Source organism: Stigmatopora nigra, chromosome 3, assembly GCF_051989575.1.
Source record: "Stigmatopora nigra isolate UIUO_SnigA chromosome 3, RoL_Snig_1.1, whole genome shotgun sequence".
NCBI lineage: Eukaryota > Metazoa > Chordata > Actinopteri > Syngnathiformes > Syngnathidae > Stigmatopora > Stigmatopora nigra.
This window is the reverse complement of record NC_135510.1, coordinates 2,300,088-2,322,005: the sequence shown is the minus strand read 5'-3', so window position 1 is coordinate 2,322,005 and position 21,918 is coordinate 2,300,088. Positions and strand designations below refer to the sequence as shown.

The window sequence follows — 21,918 nt, the reverse complement described above, 5'->3', positions numbered from 1 at the left end:
TTCTTATACACCTTTTTTCCAGTCGATGGACCAAATCTTCTTGTCACACGATCTACCAATAGTACCTTGGCGATCAACTGGTAGATTGCAAATGACATACATATTGAGCCCCCTAATGTGGTCTGCTCTCTGGCGGAATTGGGAGTATAACCCAATTGTTTCAATCAGCGCCTGGATAATATAATTTTTTTGTGGCAGAAATATACTTGTCTCGTAAATAAATATATTTATGTATATGTATCTAAGTTGGGTTTTTAATATCTAGCAAATTTACAAGGGAAAATCGGTGTGCAACTCATTTCAAGGAAATTTACCACACTTGGCTACCTTTAAATTTGAGTTCTGACATTGAGGGGGGGCACCCTGAATTGGTGACCAGCCAATCGCAGGAGACAAGGAGTAAAACAACCATTCACGCTCACACTTACACCTAGGGGCAATTTAGTGTCTCCAATCAGCCAACCATGCATGTTTTTGGAAAATAGGTGGAAACCGGAGTACCCGGAGGAAACACACGCAGGCCCGGAGAGAACATGCAAACTCCACACAAGTGTAGCAACCTGTACTTGACCCCAGAGCTGTGAGGCAGTCACGCTAACCACTCTCACCACCGGGCCGCCCTGTAAGATATTGATCCAAATATATTTCAATAATTGGGCAAAAATTATATTGGCGCTTAGCGTGAGACAATTGTTATTTTTTAACGTGAAAATAGATTTAAAGCGCAAAAATGTAATTGTAATGACCCCTAGGAATACAACCCCGAACTTCCCATCTGAAATCAAGAAGATCATTTAGTTATTTGTTTTCATGGTTATAGATTTATATGAATAAATAGACAACTATGGGGAACCTTCCGGAAGAGCATTGGAAGATACGATACGAGAGATGAACTTGTGATGCCAAAAACATTGGTTAGTGTTACATCCATGCGAGACGACTTCGCCGTGGTAGAAAGGATTAGGACCCAGTCGTGGGGAAGCAGGTGAGGACGAGGCAATGTGTGCTCATAACAACAACTTCTATAACTCAGAAGGGACCTTACAAAACAACAAGGACTTGTGAAACGAAAACGGAACCAAACTGGAACACGGAGAAATAGTGACATCGAGAAGGGTAGCGTGGCTGGGTACTCGGACGTTTGGTCGCCCTGACTTTTGGTCGCCCGGACGTTTGGTCGCCCAGACTTTGGTCACTGGACGTTTGGTCACCTGGACATTTAAACACGCTTTGTTGAAGTCACCAGTGACACTAAAGACTCCATCGGGGCTGTCAAGCTTCTGTTTGTTTAGTCGTTAGCAGGAGGCTAAGTGCCGTGCTAACGTTAGCAACTGTTAGCACCCTAGGTAGATAGAAGGGCCTGCACCATACCACCAACAGCTCTAAATCCAGGGGGCAGGGAGTGTTAATGATCCTACTGTCGCAACACCATTCATTGTGTATGAACACACAAAGTCCCCCTCCTTTATTAAAATACTTTAAGCTTTAAGGAGATCCATTGTGTAGTTTATATAGTTTATTGGAAAAAAATAGGTGATATGATTTAACAAGACAGAAATACAGATACAAAATAATTTATTTGAAAGGACACTTTATTATTATAAAACCCCAAAAAATGGAAAAGAAATGCCGTGTGCGAACACAGACAGAAGCACTCACACCTATTTACGGTACATGACCAACAATCAGTCAGTTAAGAGATATACTGTGTCGTTTCATAACAATTAGCTATAATGTCACCACTGCAGCTAACTATTTTGTTTTTTTTTTTCCCATGGGCACACCCTCATAAAACACATTAAGCCATGACAAGGGATAACACAATAGCATGAAACTCAAGAATTTAAACACATCAATTTTAAAGATCCTTTCCCTCAGATATGAAGTCCGAGTGAAAATATATTCTCAAATTTACCGTCACCTAACTAATTTTAACTGATATCCATTCATGATTCAAGTTTTCAAAAATAACATGTAGTGTAATGTGTAAAGTTTTACAATGTGCTTAAATTAGCATCAACATCAATGGCCCCATATATTTTTCTATAGCTTGAAAATGAAATATGTTTACGCATACCAAATGATCACCTTGAATTGATAAGCAATTCTTTATGCAAAGATTTTGTTTTTAAAAGACGACCAAAAATGATCTAGCATTGGATATTGGTCAATGGCAAAGAAAGCACACTGTACAAAGTTTTGGTCTTCTAAGGGGGTCTTCCCTACCAAGTGGTCCCTTTTAAATTGTGAACACATTTAAAACCCTTATCAACACCCTGGATTTTTGTCAAAATAACCCTAATAGAAGTGGTACCTTTTTATCTGTACATACATTTTCATGCTGAAGGGATCAAGCTGTGTGAAGTTATCTGTGACCAAAACAGCTAAACTTTGATATTTCTGAGGCCTAAGTTTTTTCTTCCATTTACTAGGTGTTGGAGTGATTCTATGATTGGTGTCCTGTCACCGGTAGAGGTGTGATGGTAATAGGTGCAAAATAAGGCAGATGTAGAAGACCTTTGTCATTTTGCAGTGTTGATGTACTGATAAAAATGAAAGGAGAGAAAGCAGACCAAAGCAATAAAAGGAACCAAATCAATATCCTCTCCTTATTGAGCACTGACATCACTGCCGTACTTCAACATAATTGGCAGGGAAAAGGCCGTAAGCTCCTCTGCAAACACCGCGCCACCAGCCTTCGTCGATCATCTCAATGTTGGTGATGATGTCATCAGGGTCAAAAGAGATCTCGTCTTCACCAGCTAAAATGGAAATTTAAATTGTTAACAAATAAGACTATACTCAAAATACTGCAATTGTAAAATAAAATCCAACAGTAAAACACTACTTCTACAATGATGTCAACAGAGGCACTGTTGGTTTTAATTTTATATTAATAAACAATAATTTTGGATATATGTGCAAAGAGGACAAACTCATACAAGAGGTCAACAGAAAATCTATTTGTGATGCAATACAATAACCCAGTGGTCTCAAACCGGTCCTCAAAGGGCCGCAGTGGGTGCAGGTTTTCATTCCAACTCAACAAGGATACCTTTTGCAAGTGCAATCAGTTAATTAGAGTCAGGTGCTACTTATTTTAAAGACACCTGATTGGTTAAAATGTCGGCACTGGATTGGTTGGAACAAAAACCAGGACCCACTGCGGCCCTATGTGGAACCGGTTCGAGACCACTGCAATAACCCATTATCAACAAAAAGGATCTTTTACCTCCCTCAAAACTTTCATATGACTTAGCATGAAAAAAAGTTGTTCATAATTTGGTTTATGAGGGTGTACCATATTTTCATGACTATAAGGTGCACCGCACCTTCAATGAATGACACGTTTTAATTTTTCCATATATAAAGGCGCATCACATTGCAAGGCGCACTGCCGCTCTGCATTACACTGGTCTACCGCATCGCATTATACTGGTCTAAAGTAGAGGCTGGGGTTACATTATGCATCCACTAGATGCTGCTGCGCTAAAGGGAATGTCAACAAAACAGTTAGATCGGTCAGCCAAACTTTATTAATAGATTACAAATCAACTCTCTGACAACTCCTTTCACTCCCAACATGAATCAACAACTTTTTTTTTTAAATTTTCTCCGAGGTTACAGTATTAGTATTTTTGTGACACAGCAATAGCATAATAACTGATGTTGAATAAGTGGGCGAATGCGGCATCGAACACGCACGTCTCCGTCTCACCAAAGTCGTCATTAATCGAGTAAGTAATTTCTGCCTGAAAGCCCCAACCACAGTTGAGACTTCCACTGGGAAGGACAGCGAACATAGAATTAATGTGCTAGATCGAGCTCAAACAAATTGAAACGCTGTTTTATATCTCTCTGCATTCACCGCGCACTGGAAATAGAGTCAGGGGCTGCTTGCCATAGTTGCGAGAGCTGTTGCAGCTGCTTCCAGATGTGTGTTTCCATATTTAAGCATTTGACTCAGTGTTTACCAACCTTTTTGAGCTGCGGCAAACTTTTTGCATTGAAAAAAATTCCAAGGCACACCACTAGCTGAAAATGTTCTAATTTAAAACTATGTCGCTGATATTTAGATTATAAAGTGGTCCCCATCAAAGTTTTATTATATTCAGTATTATAATAAAAAAAATGTCACACCAATCTAATGTCATCAAAGTTGATGCCTGCAGACCCCAAACAGCTTTCAGTTCGACTAATGTTAAAATAATTCATGCAGCGTTTTTTAACCTTCTTCTAATTTTGGACTTTTTCTCCCTATAATAGATAAAAAAGTAAGAGACTTTACATCGCCGCGGCACACTGGTTGGGAAACACTGATATGACCAATCACAGCCATTATTTGTTGTCAGGGTCAGAAATCTAACTGGAAGCCTTCACAATCAGTTCTGCGAGGCCTAACATAAAATAAGTGTTGATAATACTTGCTTTACCGAATCAGATTTCGAGTTGGCTACACCAAAGCCTTTTTGCAGGCTAAGGAAACGTCAACATTTTCCCGAACTATGATTGGCTAGCAGTGGTGCACCGTCAGGGCTTTCAAGGCTTTCTCTGCTGACCTAAGAAATATCTGAATCATATATTATATTTTGTCCATCAATACTTATTGAATAATTCAAAATTGTCTGTTCGGTTCCTTTCATTGCTTTCCCCCTGGTTGCACTGCTTCCAGTTTTGTGTTTTCATATTGAAGCATTTAACCACATTTCAGCCATTATTTGTTGCCAGGGTCAGAAATCTGCCTCAAGGCCTTTAGAATTAGTTCCGCTGGCTCTGCTGCATTAAACAAGCGTCGTTCGGTAACACTGTTGCTTTAACCAATCAGAATTTGGTTTGGGGACACCAAAGCCTCGCAGGCGTAGGGATACGTGATTGCCTTCTCGCAGTCGTAGGAAAAGGTCCGAAGCTAGCAAGCCTGTCACAACCGGGAAAAGGGTTTGTACGCCACAGCCCTAAATCGAATAAAAAATTATGCCAGAATACAACAGGACATGCTCGACTTTAAGCATTAGCTTCGATGGCGATAGAACAGAACTTTTTGATGGAACTGAAACGTACGGATAATCTGTACAACAGAGTCATTGAAATCTTCTTGAGGAAAAAAGATTCATTTAGTCTCGATTTAAAAGCTCATTCCACCTTGACGCTGTCATTGGCTGTCTCACAACAACCGTTCATTTTCTTCAACACATTGTCTGCTTTAACTTATTTATGCTTGGGGAAGCTGTAGCCGACTACCTCGACTTGAACGGCAGCCTTCGGTGGGTTAAATTGTGCTGCGGGGTGTTGTCAGTAATAAGGACGTTGACGAGTTAGTTGGTCGATGTGCACCAAAACGGAGACATGACTAAATGCAACGCTCGGTAATACACAAGGAATTCAACTGGGAGGCAGAACCACCATTGCAACTGGACAAATCAGGGAGAAAATAAACGGGGGAGAAACAAACTTTCCAACTTCCTGGAAAAAAAATCCTGAAAATTTGTTCATGAGTCATGCCCACTTTGAGTCCTCAAAGGTTATCATCTTTGTATTTTTTTTTCTAAAATGTTCGTCATTCAGCACTGCAGAAGCAGGTAAGAACCAGTAGTGACTTACAAAATGGTGTAAAATTACATTTCAATGAAATCCAAAAAAGATTATGCTTGTTGTTGATGAATGCGTTTGTTTGAATTCTTAATGTTGTGTTTATTAAATGTGTATTCATGTTTGTGTACTATCTCTATGTTGTATCTTTGGTAGCTTGCTCTTGTTCCCATATGTTTTATTTTAGAGAGTGATAACCATGCAACGAATTTGAGAATTTACATATAAAACTACTTCAGACTTTTTAAGTTACAAAAAAGTTGTGGAACCAATTCATTTTTTAAGTAGATGTATGACTGTATTTCAATTTTACGAGGATGTATCGCAGCTATAGCTACAGTAAAGGTTTTATAGCCAGAAAATAATTATTGAGGGTTGGATTGATTCAGACGCAAGACAACTGAAGGCCTAGGTGTGAAATGCACGGTCCGCCACTGGGTATTATTGTATGTGCTCTAACCTGCTTGGTAGTCATAGAGTGCCACCGCTGTTACCCCGGGGTCCTCGCCAATCTCGTAGTGTTGCTCCTCTGCAAAAAGAAATCATCACTCGTCAAAGACGCCAATTTTGGGAAGTAATAAGATATTTCTTGGCTACGAAAAATGCAACTACAGTGCCTTGTGAAAGCAATCGGCCCTTGAACCTTTCGCCACATTTCAGGCTACAATATAAAATTATTTTTTGTCAAAAATCTAAAATAATTGGGACACAAAATTGTGAAGTCGAATGGAATTTATTGGATATTTCCAAATTTAACAAATAAAAACCTGAAAAGTGGAGCGTCCAATACTATTCCTTGAGTTAATACCGGGACCGGACGGAAATAAATAAGCAGACATGTTCAAGTTAAGATTAAGTTATCAATGGAGACTCAGTTGTGACCTGTCCTGCTTAACTTGCATGTAGAGGCAAGAATATTATTGAAACTGGTTAAAGTTGTAGTCACTCATCAAATGTTATATCTGGCCAGATTCTATCACCATGAAGAGGATAATAGCTCATTTGATTTCCGAACAATAATCCTCCCACTTAACTAATACTAAACAAATGTGTAAAAGTTAACTGACAGTATGAAACCATAACCAGGCCACAATGTTGTGCTTGGGACTATTAAAATAGAGCTCATGCGGTTTCTCAGATTTAACTGGCAACCTGTAAACTTTTGTTGTGCGATTGGAATTGATTCAAAACAAACCACTAACAAATATGCTTCCCTGGCATTGATTTTATGGTTACAGCATGACAGTAGCAACAGTATCTTGTACGCGGGGAACACGAAGGTAATATGAGCTAAGAGATTTTCCCTCATAAAATTAAAACCAATTTTTTTTTACCTTCAGCAGGGGTCTGATAAGGCACCTCTGGTTCTTCAAAGTGACCACCACTCTGTTGTTCCTGCTCATATTGTTGTCCTCCATTCTCATCAGCAGCATCATAGATTGCATCATCTCGATTCTAAAAAGATAAAACGGTATAGTTTTAGTTGCAGACAGTATGTTTTGCAAAGCAAAGGTGTCAGTCATATTGTTCAGATGGATGAAAATCTACACCCACACCGGCCCTCTGTGAACTTATTTCCTAATTTCTGTTTAGAAATTGAAAATGTGGCAGGTGCTCATCACTCATCTTGATGGCAGGAAAAAAAAACAGTAAATTTGGATTGAAACGGACCATAATTATTGTATTTGTACTAAAAATATTAGAATAAGTATGTATAAGAGGCGAGCGGCTCGGGTATGAGTGGTTAGCATGTTGGCCTCACAGCTCTGGAGTCCTGGGTTCGTACCCAGGTCGGTCAATCAATGTAGAGTATGCCTGTTCTCCCTGGGCCTGTGTAGGTTTTCTCCAGGTACCTCCCACATTCTAAAAACATGCATGGTAGGTTGACTGGACAATCTAAATTGCCCCTATGCGAGTACAAGTGTGAATGATTGTCCGTCTCCTCGTGCCCTGCGATCGGCTGGCCACCGATTTACGCCGTCCCCCGCCTCAGGCCCGAAGTCGGCTGTGACAGGCTCCAGCACCCCCAGTGACCCTAATGAGAATAAAGCGGCTCAAAAAATGAATTAATGAATTAGTCATGCCTCTAGGTACGAAAATTCAATCTCAATTTTTTACAAATAAAACGACAATGGGTTGTGGCCCAGTCTAAGTCCAATCTATTGAAATCAGTTCAGTACCACATGTCTGACTTTAAATTCAAATAATCAGTTTCCTTGTCATTTTATTTATAACTTCTATCGCATTCCGTTAAAATATAACTGACTTGAGAAGGCTGTCTAAGATACATTTCTCTGTGATACAAACTGCAAGATCATTGCAACATCAGGGGGAAAATTTTTGGCAGTAGATGAATTAGATACAATTCAAAGTTAATCATTCATGATAATAAACAAGAGCTTGACGATGTACTCTGAAGCTCACCTCGTATCTTGAAGAAAAGGCAGGCTGCTCAACTGGAGTTGGGCTGGGACTCGCCACAACAGGAACCGGAGAGGGAGTTTTGGCCTGCATTTCCATTCGACTTCGCGCCTCCTCCTGCTCCTGTCTCTCTTTGGCTTGACGGCGTGCTCGCTCATCTTCAGCTCTTCTTCTGTCTTCTTCTTCCTTCTGCCTGGCAATATTCTCAAATTGGGCCTTAATACTTCCTGTGCTGCTGCCAGCTGGATGAGAGGAAACATTGTAGAAATTAGGTCAGGGAAGACGTTTTGAAAACGATTTGGTCACAATTTATCAACTCGCCATCTAGCATTTTCCAGTGTTGCCATCTATCAAACTCATTTATCCATCATTCTATCCAACTGAAGGCAAGCCGGCGGCTTGGTGGTTAGCATGTCGGCCTCATTCTCTATAATCTTGCCTGACATCTTCATTATGATCCACAACAAATGACTTTGGTCAGATGAACAAGTCATATTTGACCGATTATTTCTATATTAAATTTAGATTGCTGAAAACACTTAGTGCCCTGGTGTCAGAGTGGTTGAGGTGAAGTGTGCCATGCAAAATTCACTCAACACAAAACCGTGAAAGGGATCAAATCTGGGGTCAAGCCCAGGTTGGTCCACCTGTGTGGAGTTTGCATGTTCTCCCCAGGCCTGCGTGGGTATTCTCCAGATAATCCAGTTTCCTCCACAACGACATGTATGATAGGTTGATTGGACGCTAAATTGCCCCTATGTATGGGTGTAAGTGTGAATGGTAGTCTGTGTGCTTGTGCCCCAAGATCACTGGCCACCGATACAGGGTGTCCCCCAGCTTTGGGCCGAAGTCAGCTGGAGTAGGCTCCAGCAGCCCCTGCGACGCTAGTGAGCATAAAGTGTTTCAGAAAATGAATGAATGAAGTTGAATAATGATTTTCATGTATTAATGGGCAGAATGGTAAATGTTTTTTCTTTCATTTATGTATTCATCCATTTTCTGTACCACTTATCCTTACAAGACTTACAAGGGGCCTTGCCTGAAACCTAATACAGTGGTACCTCGAGACACGAGCTTATTTCGTTCCGGGACTGAGCTAGTATGTTGATATTCTCGTAACTCGAACAAACGTTTCCTAGTGAAATGATCTAAAAACAAATTAATTTGTTCCAACCCTCTGAAAAACACCAAAAACAGGATATTGGATTGGTAAGTGTTTTATTTGTTGTAACTCGTCATCTACTAACAAAGTAAGACATAACTAGTGGTTTGATATTATTAAAATGTGTTTAATAGTACTAAAATTATACGGATTTCGAAGGGGGAGAGACAGCGGGACGGACAAAGAGAGGGGCGTAGAGGGCGCTTTTTCCACGGCAACACGCTCGTTTCATAACATAAACAAATTAAAATTAACTTGGATTACGATGCAGACACACTCAAAAATAATTTCAATTCAACCTTATACTAAACTTAATTGTAATTTTGTATTAAAGTTTGATACCTTTCTTCTCTCGGGTTGGCTCTAGTATTTGCCCCGCCTCCACCCTGACTTTCACTATCGATGGGCTGTTTGCCCTTCAAAATATTCCAAAAATGATGCACACAAATGTCCTCACAATAGGATAACGCAGGACCACTTGCCAATGAGAAGTAATATATGCTCCTCGTATTAGCGATCGCTCCGTATTTTGCGCTGAGTAACGGAAAAAAAAAACAATGAAAAAAAATGCAACGCTCCGCCCAGTGCTCTACATATACAAAAGAGATGCGGTTAAAAAGCATTCTATAGCTTCATCAAAAGTAGAGACTTGGAGTTAGATTTGAACTGTACAAATAATTTGACATAAAATAAACATTTTATTTATTTTGTTTGCCTTATTGATAGTTACCCAACCAAAAAATACATACACACTTGAAAAAATACAACGCTCCACCCAGTGCTCGCAGAGACATTACAAAGAGGGAGTTGCGACCAGAGACATTACACGAGGGAGTTGCGGGGAGAAAGCTAGTGCCCCTGATGTTCTTTTGAGCAGCCAACGAGAAGAGATATATACCTCGTATTAGCAATCGCTCCGTATTTCGTGTGAGTGACGGAACAAAATCACTGAAAACAATGCAGCGCTCCGCCCAGTGCTCGTAGATACCTGTTATACATGAAAGAGAAGCGGCAAAAAAGACTGCGCTCAAATCATAAACAGACGCTCATGTCTTGGCCACCTGGCTTTCTCGTATCTGGAGATAATTATTTGCTCGAAATTTTACCTGTATCTCAAATTGCTCGTATGTCGGGGTGCTCATATGTCGTACCACTGTACTGTCATTCTTCACCACTTTGCAGCATAAACATTCACGACTTTAGTACATCGTTTTTTTAAAATTCAAAATATTAACATTTACAGGGATAAAACTGCGCAGAAGAATGTAAATTTCACCGGAGATGAATAACACTCCGCATAATATAAAGAGAGAAGGATAGTGCCTTTTAAGTTTTGTGTCGAGTGAATTTTGCATGCCGCACATCACCTCAACCACTCGGACACCAGGGCACTAGGCGTTTTCAGCGTTCTAGATTTAATATAGAAATTATTGGTCAAATATGACTTGTTCATCTGACCAAAGTCATTTGTTGTGGATCATAATGAAAATGTACGGTAAGATAATCAAGAATGAGTGTGTTTTTTCCTAAATATGTTCATGTTTAATTGTTTTTTGGGGGGTGGGTAGTGTAAAATAAATTTAAAAGTATTTAAGATAGAAATTACATTGAATGCAGTATGGTCTTCTTAAATCCTCTCAGGCACTACAAAGTGGGACCAAACATGCCACACAAGATTGGTCAGTAAATGACACAACCTCAACCAAATATACTATTACAGTGTTCCCCCGCTACTTCGCAGTTCAGCTACCGCGGACTCAGAGCTTCGCGGATTTTTTTGGGGGGAAAAAAAAAATACAAATATTACATTGAAACAACATATTTTACAGGTTTTTTTGTTATAACATGAATTTCACTCTACCCGTAATCTGTATGGTGTACTGTATACAGGGGGGTAAAAAAAAATATATATATTTTTTTAAATATAAAAAAAAAATTGGAATTAAATTCAAATTAAGCATTTTTGAAGGGGAATCCCTACTTCGCGGAAATTCACTTATCGCGGGTGGTCCCGGTACCCATTAACCGCGATAACCGAGGGAACACTATTTGATTAATGAGTAAATTGAATATCCATTTTATTTCCAACCGTGTTTTTGATTCACAGATACATACATTTCAAATGAATTTCTAATATTTTATGTAGTGTGGCACAAAGAAAGGGTGGTTAGCACATGGCCCTCAGTTTAAAGGTTGAATCTTTGGCCCTGGCTGGTGTGTGTGTGTGTGTGTGTGTGTGTGTGTGTGTGTGTGTGTGTGTGTGTGTGTATATAGAGTTTTTCATGTTCTCCATGTGAGTTTTCTCCAGCTTACTACAGTTTGCCTCCCACATAAAACACTCAAATCATGCACAGTAGGCTGATTGAACTCTCTAAATTGTCTATACATAAAAGTGTGTGCATGAATGGTTGTTTGTGTCGTTGTGCCGTGCGGTTGGTTGGCAACCAATTCAGGGTGTACCCCGCAGTTACTGGGATAGGCTCCAGCACCACGGCTACCCTCGTGAGGATAATCAGCATGGAAAATGAATGAATTATCAGGTTTTGCCCCGATTAACTTAGTCACCCCTCTTATCTGTCAACAGCTAATTCTCATGGTTTCACACTTCTGAATTAATGAACAAATGAAACTCGTATGATTGAGTGGAAAATACTTGGGCAGTGGATTGTCAGACAGGAAAATTACGAGGGTATGCTCACCAGCCTCCACAGGTTTGACTTTCTGGTAAGAAGATTTGGGCTTCTCAACATCTTCAAACGTACCAGCACTCTGTCAGGGGGAAACAAATGAAACATGTACTGGACAGTACCAAAAAGTGCACACAACAATATATACTAGAATTATAGTATCTACCTTGTCCATCCGGTCATTCTGGACACCAAATTTCCCTCCAAAACCTTTCGCGTAATCTGAGGGAGGAGAAAAGGTTAAATGGCAATATTTATTGTGAAGAGTCAGTTCGGCCACAGAGGGGGATCCAAGTATGTTTTGCAAATTCCAGTTTTCTGTACAGCTAAACACCCACTACGGTCAGAGCATTAACAATTTGATTGCATGATCATCTTTTCCATTCAAAGTAGTCAATGTCATTTTGCAAGAGTTTCAACTAGACTTAGGTTGAATTAATTTGACCAACAGAACAAAATCTGGATCAAAACAACTGGCTGACGGACATATGCAAACCTGTGGAAAGGAAGAACAGAAAAATGCTATGCAGTTGGAAGGGCAATCTTCAAATCCAGGAGTGTTGGAACTCAGTCATTTTGAATATGCTGCAAACTGAAGCTAAGCCATGTTTCTCGTCTCATTGATCAGCATCAATAAAAATGCAGGGTATACACCAAACCAAGTTTAATACAAAGTTGTGCACTGAGCCAAAATAAAGATATAATCATCGTACCAGTGATTGAAATTGCAGGAGAGAGAAACAATAGAATGTATAGTAGAATAGACACAAACAATGTTCCATTAGTGGCCATATACATTATATTTCATACGTAAAGTTTGAGGAATGAGATTTTCACTTGAAAAACAAATCTTAATGATTTAAATTTTCGAGGGACCTATAAAGGTTTCAAATTTAAAGAATGTCCTTTTGCGTTAATGTATTTAGTAGTGTGGGGTTGGCAAGCATGCACTGACTCAATCAAATGAAAGAATCGTTGTTCAACGGAAAACAAAATATTAATTCCTTATGGTCAGCAATAAAATATATAGCAAGGATTTTTGAATATTTCCAAAATTTGTTTCGCCAAACCAAATTTAAGATTGAATCAGGCAGAAGCACATTTGATGCACAAAGGACCAGTTGATGGTTCCAAAATGGGAAGCAAAAGTTGCAGGTATTAAGGAAGTGATTTGTGCCCTTTTGTGAGCCATGCTTGGCAAGATTCTCTTTGTAGTCATAGCTCAGGGCTCTTTGGTCCTGCCTCTCCACCTCTATACCATATAGCCCTCCAAACCCACACTTATGGTCTGTACCATAACACACAAACACAGAGTATGCACAAACAAAGAGATGGCAAGCAATGGCTAACCTTACAAGATTGATACACAATCGAGTGATGGAAAGTTGAATAACATTTAGTCCTGACATTGCTAATGAGATCATGCATTCTTGAATTAACTACTGGTTGTATTTTATTTATTTATAAATATTTGCCATAATTGTGCTCATTGCTACGCACATCACACGATTTATACAGGGGGAATTGGGCTTCCTCGTGGCCTAGGGCTGGCTGTACTTCCAGCAACCCAGCTTACCCAACAAATAAGGAAGTATCGAATGAAATCAAGAACTATTCTTAACAGGTTTAAAAGCATTTCAAGATTTCATATACTATTCTTTAAGCTGTGAATGAAGCATCGAGTAATGAACCTCGAGCTGAAACAATACCCCAGCGGTTCAGCAGGCTTCATTTTGCGCGCCACTACTATGTATTAGTGAATGACACGATGTGCCCGAGTCACTGAAAGTGACATAACATACACCAAACAACCCATTTCACTTTCTTAGTTCTCCTTTTAGATTTTATTGAGGAAACAATTTTCCTTTAAAAGACTATTGGTCACAGCCAAAGGGTGACATGAAAGTCAGATGCAATTGAGGATGTAATTGTTCAACTGGGGGCTTGATTACCGATGAGATATATTCATGCAAAGAAAAAACCTTCAAATTGCATTTTTTTTATTTATAAAATGTAATTTTATACCCACCTTTGTGAATTGATAGTAGTTTCCACCGGTATTTGTTTAAAGTAGAAAGTGTCTTTGATCATTTCATTAAATATATCAACATGGTGGGCTGAATTTAGTTTATTTTATCCATCCATTGGTCCAGATATAGATATGTATGATCATGCAGCAGTCCTGAACGCAGACTACGAAGTCATCGCAATTTTTAAATAAAAAATATAGTACCTTTCTGGGACTCATGAAGTTGCACTTTCTCCTGGTGGTCCCATCCCAGAGCAGATTTATCCTGACGGTCTGTCTGCACTCCAAATTTGCCTCCAAAACCTTTAACATAGTCTGGAGAAACACAGACGATGTCAACACGTTTCCACTCATCAAAAAGTGGTTCAAGTGGAATTTTACTGGTACTGAATGAGTTAAAAGGCAAAAGAGAAGTTCATTTGACAAGTTGTAAGTTATTGTACATTACCAATGATAGGAGTTTACAGAAAATGTTAAAATGACCGGACAATCAGAAAATACTGCCCCTAGCGCTGGTCCAACGAATAATGTCAATAAATAAATATAAAAGGTTCCCAAAAGCATTTCCTTATTTTCATAGTACGGTGAAACCACAGTCTATACCTGCCTACTACGACAGTAAAATATTTTAAAAATATGTCAGACAAGCCGCTACAGGATTTTTCTTGTGCCGTGCTTCAGCACCCGGACAAGTCTGGACACAAATTATCTAGGCACACAAAATAAGACATTAGCAATGCCCTTTGCAGCAAGGAATAGATCTACTAAATCTGAATTTTAAAGCTTGATTAAAAAAAAAAAAAAAAAGTACTAATCATTGAAAGACTGAAAATAATCTTTCGCATCAATTGTCCCGCATTCTTAATGTGTCACATAACTGACTCAAATACCCAAAATGTATTCTGTAAAAACATTTAAAAAATTAATTTAAATATTCTCTATGGATTAAATTGCAAAATTACACGCGTCATTAAATTCACAGAAAATTTAATGGATTCTATGTCAGCATTGCAATAACACGGCATTCAGGCTTCCCGTTTTTAGGTTATCTCTTTTTGAAATTACTTTTTCAAGCAGGATGGCAAAATATAGATTGGGTCAAATGGCTTAAATGTTAGTATACAGACAATATGAAATTGGCTAGTGTCAAATTTGCGCAACGTTACCAACCTTTCTGTGACTCGTGTCTCTCGGTTTTGCCCTGGTATTCAAAGCCCACAGCACTCTTATCCACTTTGTCGGTCTCCACGCCAAATTTCCCACCAAAACCCTTACTATAATCTGCCAATGGCAGAAGGGATAGAAGGGAAAAAACAGACCAATTAAAATGGTGTGACACTTGGGGCCTACATTTTAAGGAAGTGTTGAATGTTATTGTTATAGTTGGAACATGGCTATGTTGAAGTTTGACTTGAATGAAAACAAACCCTTCTGGGACTCATGTTTCTCAGTTTTTCCTTGGTAATCAAAACCCACTGCACTCTGGTCAACACGATCTGCCTGTACACCATATTTCCCTCCAAATCCAGCATTGTAGTCTGCACAGAGAGCAAATAGAATCGTTTCATGGTCAGCATGATGCAGAACAGCAGCATCAGTCACATTCATACACTCATTATTCATACGACTTATCCTCATGAGAGTCACAGTGACGCTGCAACCTATCCCAGATTATTATGGATGGTAGACAGGCTACACCTTGAAATGGTTCATTGCAGGGCACAATTAGACAAACAATATTTCTTGCACACAATTTTGATTTTAAATTTGGGATATTGTTTTTAATTAGTCATCACTTTCTGAAAATTCAAAGGCTGCTTTTCTGTTTTGATCAAAATAGAGGATAAATTCCAACAAGCGACCACAAAATGATGCCATGGATTCTAAATGTGGATTACTTATCGCCTTCGTTTAAACATCACAGAATACTGTGTTCTACAGCTACATGAACACAGAACTATTATATCTTCTTGAGTTAAGATCAGTCGTAAACAACATTGTTATACGTCTCTGGTAGTGAATTAGATGAGGAAGCTGCTCTTCTATAGTCACTCGTCGATGAACAATTTGATGTAGAGGAAAGGGGCACACAAAGGGAAACCTTTGGTTGCATGCTAAATGATAAAGAAATTTGGGTCCTTCCTTTCAACCTCTGGTGCAGTTCACGCAGTACAATGTACGGTAAACAAAGAGAGTGGATGAATAAACTGATAAATGAGGCTGGCCGAAGCATGCAATGTGCCGGTTAAAGCCCATCTGGTTACCTTTCTGTGAAGCATGTTTCTCCGTCTTCCCAGCATACTCAAACCCAACCGCCGACTACAAGAAAATAATTAGAAAAATTTGGTCAGCAAAGTAATAATGGCAGACGAAGAATAATAAAAGCCAGACAAAGTTGGTGAAGCTCTTTGCACTCCTCTTTGAAGGAAAAGGAATAACAGGTACAGAGAAAAAAAACACCTCAAAGCAGCACACTAGACACAAGTAGGGACGTGGACGCCATATACAGGTGTTGGACAGGGGATCCAGCCTGAGAGATTCGCAGCAACATGGTGAAATACATAATCACACATCGTTGCGCCACTACTGGGGTGATGGATCACAGAGAAGATTTAAATACCAGAAGAACTAGAATCAGTGTTCGTCTACATTTTTCATGGCCAAATTCAAACCCTTTTAAAGCACTTACAGGACCAATTTGCCAGCACCGTAAAATGACAATACTACTCTATTTGTATATTTTTTTTTGTTAAACTCTGTAATACGCACGCATGGATTCAAACGCACTTCAGTGTTGCAGCTAGACAACAATAATTATGAACTCAGCAAGATAATTTTTTTTCTCTATACATATATTTATATATTATTAGTAGAGGTAAGATTAGGCCGGAATAATCCGGCCCGACGTGACCAGTCCCGCGGGTATTAATTTTCGGCCCAGCCCAAGCAATTAACTTGATTTGCAGGCCCGAGCCCGAAACGAATCCGAAATGTCATATTTTATTTGTGAGGACTCGGGACTCCCAACCCAAGTCAGGAGATTTATTTAATTTATTTAATTTATTTTTTTGTACAAATAAAAACCTGTCTTTTGTAATGAAATATAAGTTAAACAAGAATGTATGAACTTTTAATTTTTTTTATATAATAAAAGATGTTTGACGATCATCTCTGTTGCTAGTTGTTTTAATACCTACTCAGCATCGAGGTGCCAATCTTTCTGATCGCGTATGAAAGAAAAGCGGAACATTGACTACATTCAGCAAAGCCAACGCATGTTTCTGTGACTTATTCAACAATCAATTTGAAGCTTTTCCGAACCTCAGCGTTACTGGTGGGTGTTTGTCTTTTCAGTTCTCCTGTCTTTAGTTTATCCTTAACTCCCGGCTCCAAGTCAAAATCGATGCACTTGCGGAAGGGAAGACTATTAAGAGGGCAGCGTTCATGTGACGTGCGCAGAACATGCTGTGGCTCTGTGGCTCCTGTTTAGTAGTTAAACTATTTACAAGTATTCCTTAGTTTAGTATCCACACATGATTTTAATAGACAATTTTAAAAACTTTTTAGAAGGTTTTAGAACCCGAGGTAATGATTGACATTTTGGAAATTCGGGTCGGGTCCTGTTCGGGCTTAAGATCTTACCTCTAATTAACAGAAATCAATTCGATACCAATCGTGTTAGAAACAGAAAATACCTGGTCGACACGATCAGCTTGAACTCCAAACTTCCCCCCGAAGCCCTTGGCATTATCAGTTTGGGAGCAGTGTTTTGAAAGCTTGCTCTGGTATTCATGTCCTACAGCAGACTGTTCAAAACACAAAGACATTATCAGAACACAAAAACAAAGTACAGTGATACGTCCACTTACGAATGTCTCTGCATAAAAATTTCAGGTTAAGAAATGCCTTAATGTGAAAATGTTGTCTCCGGATACTGAACAAATTCAAGTGACCAAACGCTAAGTATCAAACCTTCAAACATTCCCGAAACGATGTAGCCGCCTGCATTTTATTTTGAAATTGGCATCATAGAGTTCCCATCCCTTTTTCTATTATTTATTGCTCGGGTGTGTTAAAAGAATAAGTGTGCTATATTATGAAAATGTACACGAGTTGTGCTGCCTCATGTCTGGTGTACGCATTCCTTGTACATTTAGAAAAAATATGACAAGATGTCAAAGACAATCGTCATTCCATGGATATAATTATAACATTTTCTCAGTTTGCCTCCTCACTCACACACCACCAACTTTTCTTTGAAAGATATTTGCTCTTCCACCCTAATAGAAAGTCTTTGCATGTCTTATTAATACTAATGGCTAAATAATGTTTTCTCTTTTTTAGTCTCTCTCATTCTTTATACAGAATTGGTATACTTATAACATTGCTAAAGGGTTTACGGAGTAATTAAGGTAACTTATGACATTTACATGAGATATATAATTACTTGTGAAAAATTCAAGTTACAAAACCACTTCTTTAACAAATTATTTTCGTAAGTAGAGGCCCCACTGTACTACAAATTAAGAGGAAGTTGTTAGCAGTGGCAACATCTGACTCATCAAAACTCCACATGCACACAATGAAGCATTGCTCACTCATCAGATTCATGCTGCTTTGCTTGTACAGAACACCGATCGCTTGCCAGGTAAATCATGTGAAACGATGGAACGAAGTTTCCAATGGGTTATCTATCAGTGGATGAAGCTATTAACCTCAGCCAAGAAACGATTGAACTTTCTAATACAGTAATACCTTGACATACGAGTGTCCCAACATACAAGACATTTAACATACGAGGAAAATTTAGAGCAAATTTTTGCCCTGAGATACGAGACAAAAAATTGGACATACAAGCATGCGATGCTGCTGCTAGGTGGTGCTTTTCAAGCTGTGCAGTGATATTCATGACGAGAAGAAGGCTTCTTTTAATATGGATAAATGAGAAACGGCTGGCGGAATCTACAAGGACTTGAAAGTAAAGCAAGAGCTGAGAAAGGGGAGACTTAGGCACCAGTGGAAACCTTCAAAGCAAGTCATGGCTGGTTTGATAACTTTGAAAAACGAACGTGGGATACACTCGGTTATGAGGTACGGTGAAGCAGCTAGTTCCGGCTCAAAAGCTGTGACGGAATACATAAACACTTTTGCCTCCATTATAGCACAAGTTTAGACACATTTTTAAGTGTATGTATAGTTCTAGCGAAGTACATCCAAGTTCAATTTAAAGTTTATGTTATGTTACGTAGTGTCACGAGCTGAACGTGTTGCCGTCAAGTCTCTCTCCTGCCCTTTCTCTCTTCTCCGCCGCAAATATTGCCGTTATTCACTACCATCAGTCTCAAAAGGTAAGAACTTCATACAGTACTGTACAAAAATGTCACATTTTATTGCAGATCATAACCACTAGATAGAAATGTGTTTTCTTTGTGATTGCAGGTGGTGAATTTGAACAATTAAAAACATGTTTTTCCATTGAAATATTCTATTTTTAGGTGTGGGTGGGAACGGATTCATTTGTATTTATTTGGTATTTTATATGGGAAAAATTGATTTGAGATACGAGTGAATTGACATACGAGCTGGGTCCCGGAACGATTTAAGCTCATATCTCAAGGTACTACTGCATACTTTCTAGAGCTAGAATTTAGATCATGGGCGTTCACACACTAAGTCGATAAAGCCAAAAGCTGTCAGCACACGACCACCCCTCCACCCACCTCCCATCCTCCACCTCTACCTTGTCCATGCGGTCCTGCTGCACCCCAAATTTTCCTCCATATCCATGTGAGGCCTTGGGCATGTTGTTGAGCTCCTGCTGTTTCAAACTTGTGTGCTCTGTTGACACGGTTTCACGCAGATGGTGGATACTAGGAGGTATGGCAAAATATTGATCAGGTGAAATTACACAATATTTTGGAAACCATTTTGAAAAAATGGCGCCTCTATTTTATATATGAACCAACAGGTTTATATCAAAATTTCAATTACTCAAGTGGCAGTGTACAAAGATGTTTTTACTACTTTTCCATATTGTATAAATGTTTGTTTTGAACACAAGAAATCTCCCGCTAAGCACTCCATCACTGCGTCACCCATATTCGATGATATTTTCAGTACTTGCTGCAGATGAATAAAGGTGGGCCATAGTTTGGACACCACTGCTATAGAGAATAGTAGCAGCTCAATGCCCATTTCCCCAACTGATCTATGTCAATACTTTGGCATTCTCGCCTTTTCTGTCATTACGGCGGTGGACTTCAACATTTTCATAGATTGATTTTTATTGTTGGTTGTATTATCATATCATGAGCTAATCATTACTGCGAGCATTGCATCATAGTGGATACTATTCTAATAAGAGAATTGGTAGATCGTGTGAAAACGAAAAAGACTCTCACTTTATGTGTTCCTGATGTCCTGAACCAGCGACTGTCTTGGCCCCCCAACGCTGCTCCTTCTCGGATACATCGTTCTGAAAAAAAGGAAAAAAAGAAGAAATGAATATTGTAACATAAAACAAACAGTTGTGTTGTATTCCAAAAAACCTCAAAATCAGGGTCAGTTTCCCAGTCATCACCACCATCATCTATAGTCATCTTGACTGACTGCCCTGCTGCTGCCTTCCACATCTTTAGTGAACCCTTGTCAAACACACAGGAATGTACTGCACTCTATGAAAAAACAGAGAATATTACAAATATATTCATCCTGTATTAGATATATACATATATATATATATACATCCCATCTACTACATGAAGAAATGTAGTTCCAGATAATGCTAAGTCGATGAGCTCGCACTGACCAGGAAACAGTGTTGGATACATAGCTTCACAAAACCACCACACCCTTTTTCAAATCCCAAATTAACCCATAATGTGTGTCAGTTTCGCAAACTGAATTTAAAGTATAATTCACATTTCTGCCGACGTTGACGAAATATTTCGCCGTGTTGCCTGAAATGTTCGCTAGGTACTTTTGACACGGATTTTTTGTCATTTGTTACGAATTTAAAAATTGTACAAATTCCCAAATGCTTATGTCGTGACACTGACAGTGAGATGTGAATTTTGCGTGCCCTTATATAGATCTGTTATTGAATAGTGAACGTTTTGACTCGCAGCTCTGAAATGTGTTTTATGTGGAGTTGCGGAATTGTGTGTCTGCGGTATTTCCTGCTACAGAATTCCACTCAGTTAGCTGCTTAGGCTAGCACACAAACTGAGATGAACGAGTCGGCTGGGTGAAGACATTTTCTAATCAATCGAATAATTCCACGCTCACCGTCCCCTACCGATAGAACTCGGTCCAGAATCCAGTTATTCGGGCGTCCAGGCAAATATTACGCACTGTGTTCTCGTCCTTCTCATAGATAGGAAGGAACGCTCGCTTTGGGATCTTCCTGTCCTCCCACTTATCCCGTTCTCAGGCGCGATGACGTTGCAAAATGGGCGTTTTTATTCTCCTTTTCTGTTATGGTCTCTTTGGGAGGGGGTTATGACAGGGATAAATAATGATAAGATGCAATTTTTACTTACCCAAACTAGTCCTTTCGTCTTGTTAATTGTTCCATGCAAAATGTTTCTCAAATGTTTTTATTACACTCGAATAGGAGAATATATTGATTATTATAGTATAAGTGGTAATCATGTTGGCCTCACAGTAGAAGACCTGGGTTCAAATCCTAGTCGATCCACCTGAGTTGAGTTTGCATGTTATCCTGGGCCTGCGTGGGTTTTCTCTGGGTACTCCAGTTTTCTGCCACATTCCACAGACATGCATTGTAGGCTGATTGGCCACTCTAAATTGCCCCTAGGTTTGAGTGTGAGTATGATTCATCATTATGAGTTCCGACAAGTGATTCGTCTTGTACAATTTGTTTCATTATTTGTCATCTTTGTTTTTTATGATTACGGGGAATGTAGCCTATGTTGCATTTGGCTCATTATTGTTTAAGTCCTTAAATTTCGCCGTTATGGACATGTCGATGCTGTGAAAAAATATACTACTAATATATTAAAATCTGTACT

The 21,918-nt window shown here is 39.1% G+C and overlaps 1 protein-coding gene across 3 annotated transcripts; it reads right to left on the bottom strand.

Moving 5' to 3' along the window:
* Positions 1-1,574: 1,574 nt before the first annotated feature.
* LOC144194744 (src substrate cortactin-like) lies at positions 1,575-21,336 on the bottom strand. 3 transcript variants are annotated; one of them, XM_077714016.1, is made up of 15 exons: positions 21,239-21,336; positions 20,434-20,559; positions 20,287-20,360; positions 19,626-19,755; positions 17,581-17,691; positions 16,150-16,204; positions 15,313-15,423; positions 15,056-15,166; positions 14,090-14,200; positions 12,023-12,078; positions 11,869-11,938; positions 8,011-8,249; positions 6,921-7,041; positions 6,047-6,115; positions 1,575-2,762 (listed from the first exon to the last, which is right to left on the bottom strand). In XM_077714016.1, the coding sequence occupies exons 2-15, from the start codon at positions 20,515-20,517 to the stop codon at positions 2,626-2,628; spliced, it is 1,479 nt and encodes a 492-aa protein (XP_077570142.1). In that variant the 5' UTR covers positions 20,518-20,559; positions 21,239-21,336; the 3' UTR covers positions 1,575-2,625. The 3 variants fall into 3 exon arrangements, with proteins under 3 accessions (XP_077570142.1, XP_077570140.1, XP_077570141.1); XM_077714014.1 differs by having other exon boundaries at positions 21,183-21,325; XM_077714015.1 differs by having other exon boundaries at positions 21,173-21,298.
* Between the last annotated feature and the right edge of the window lie 582 nt (positions 21,337-21,918).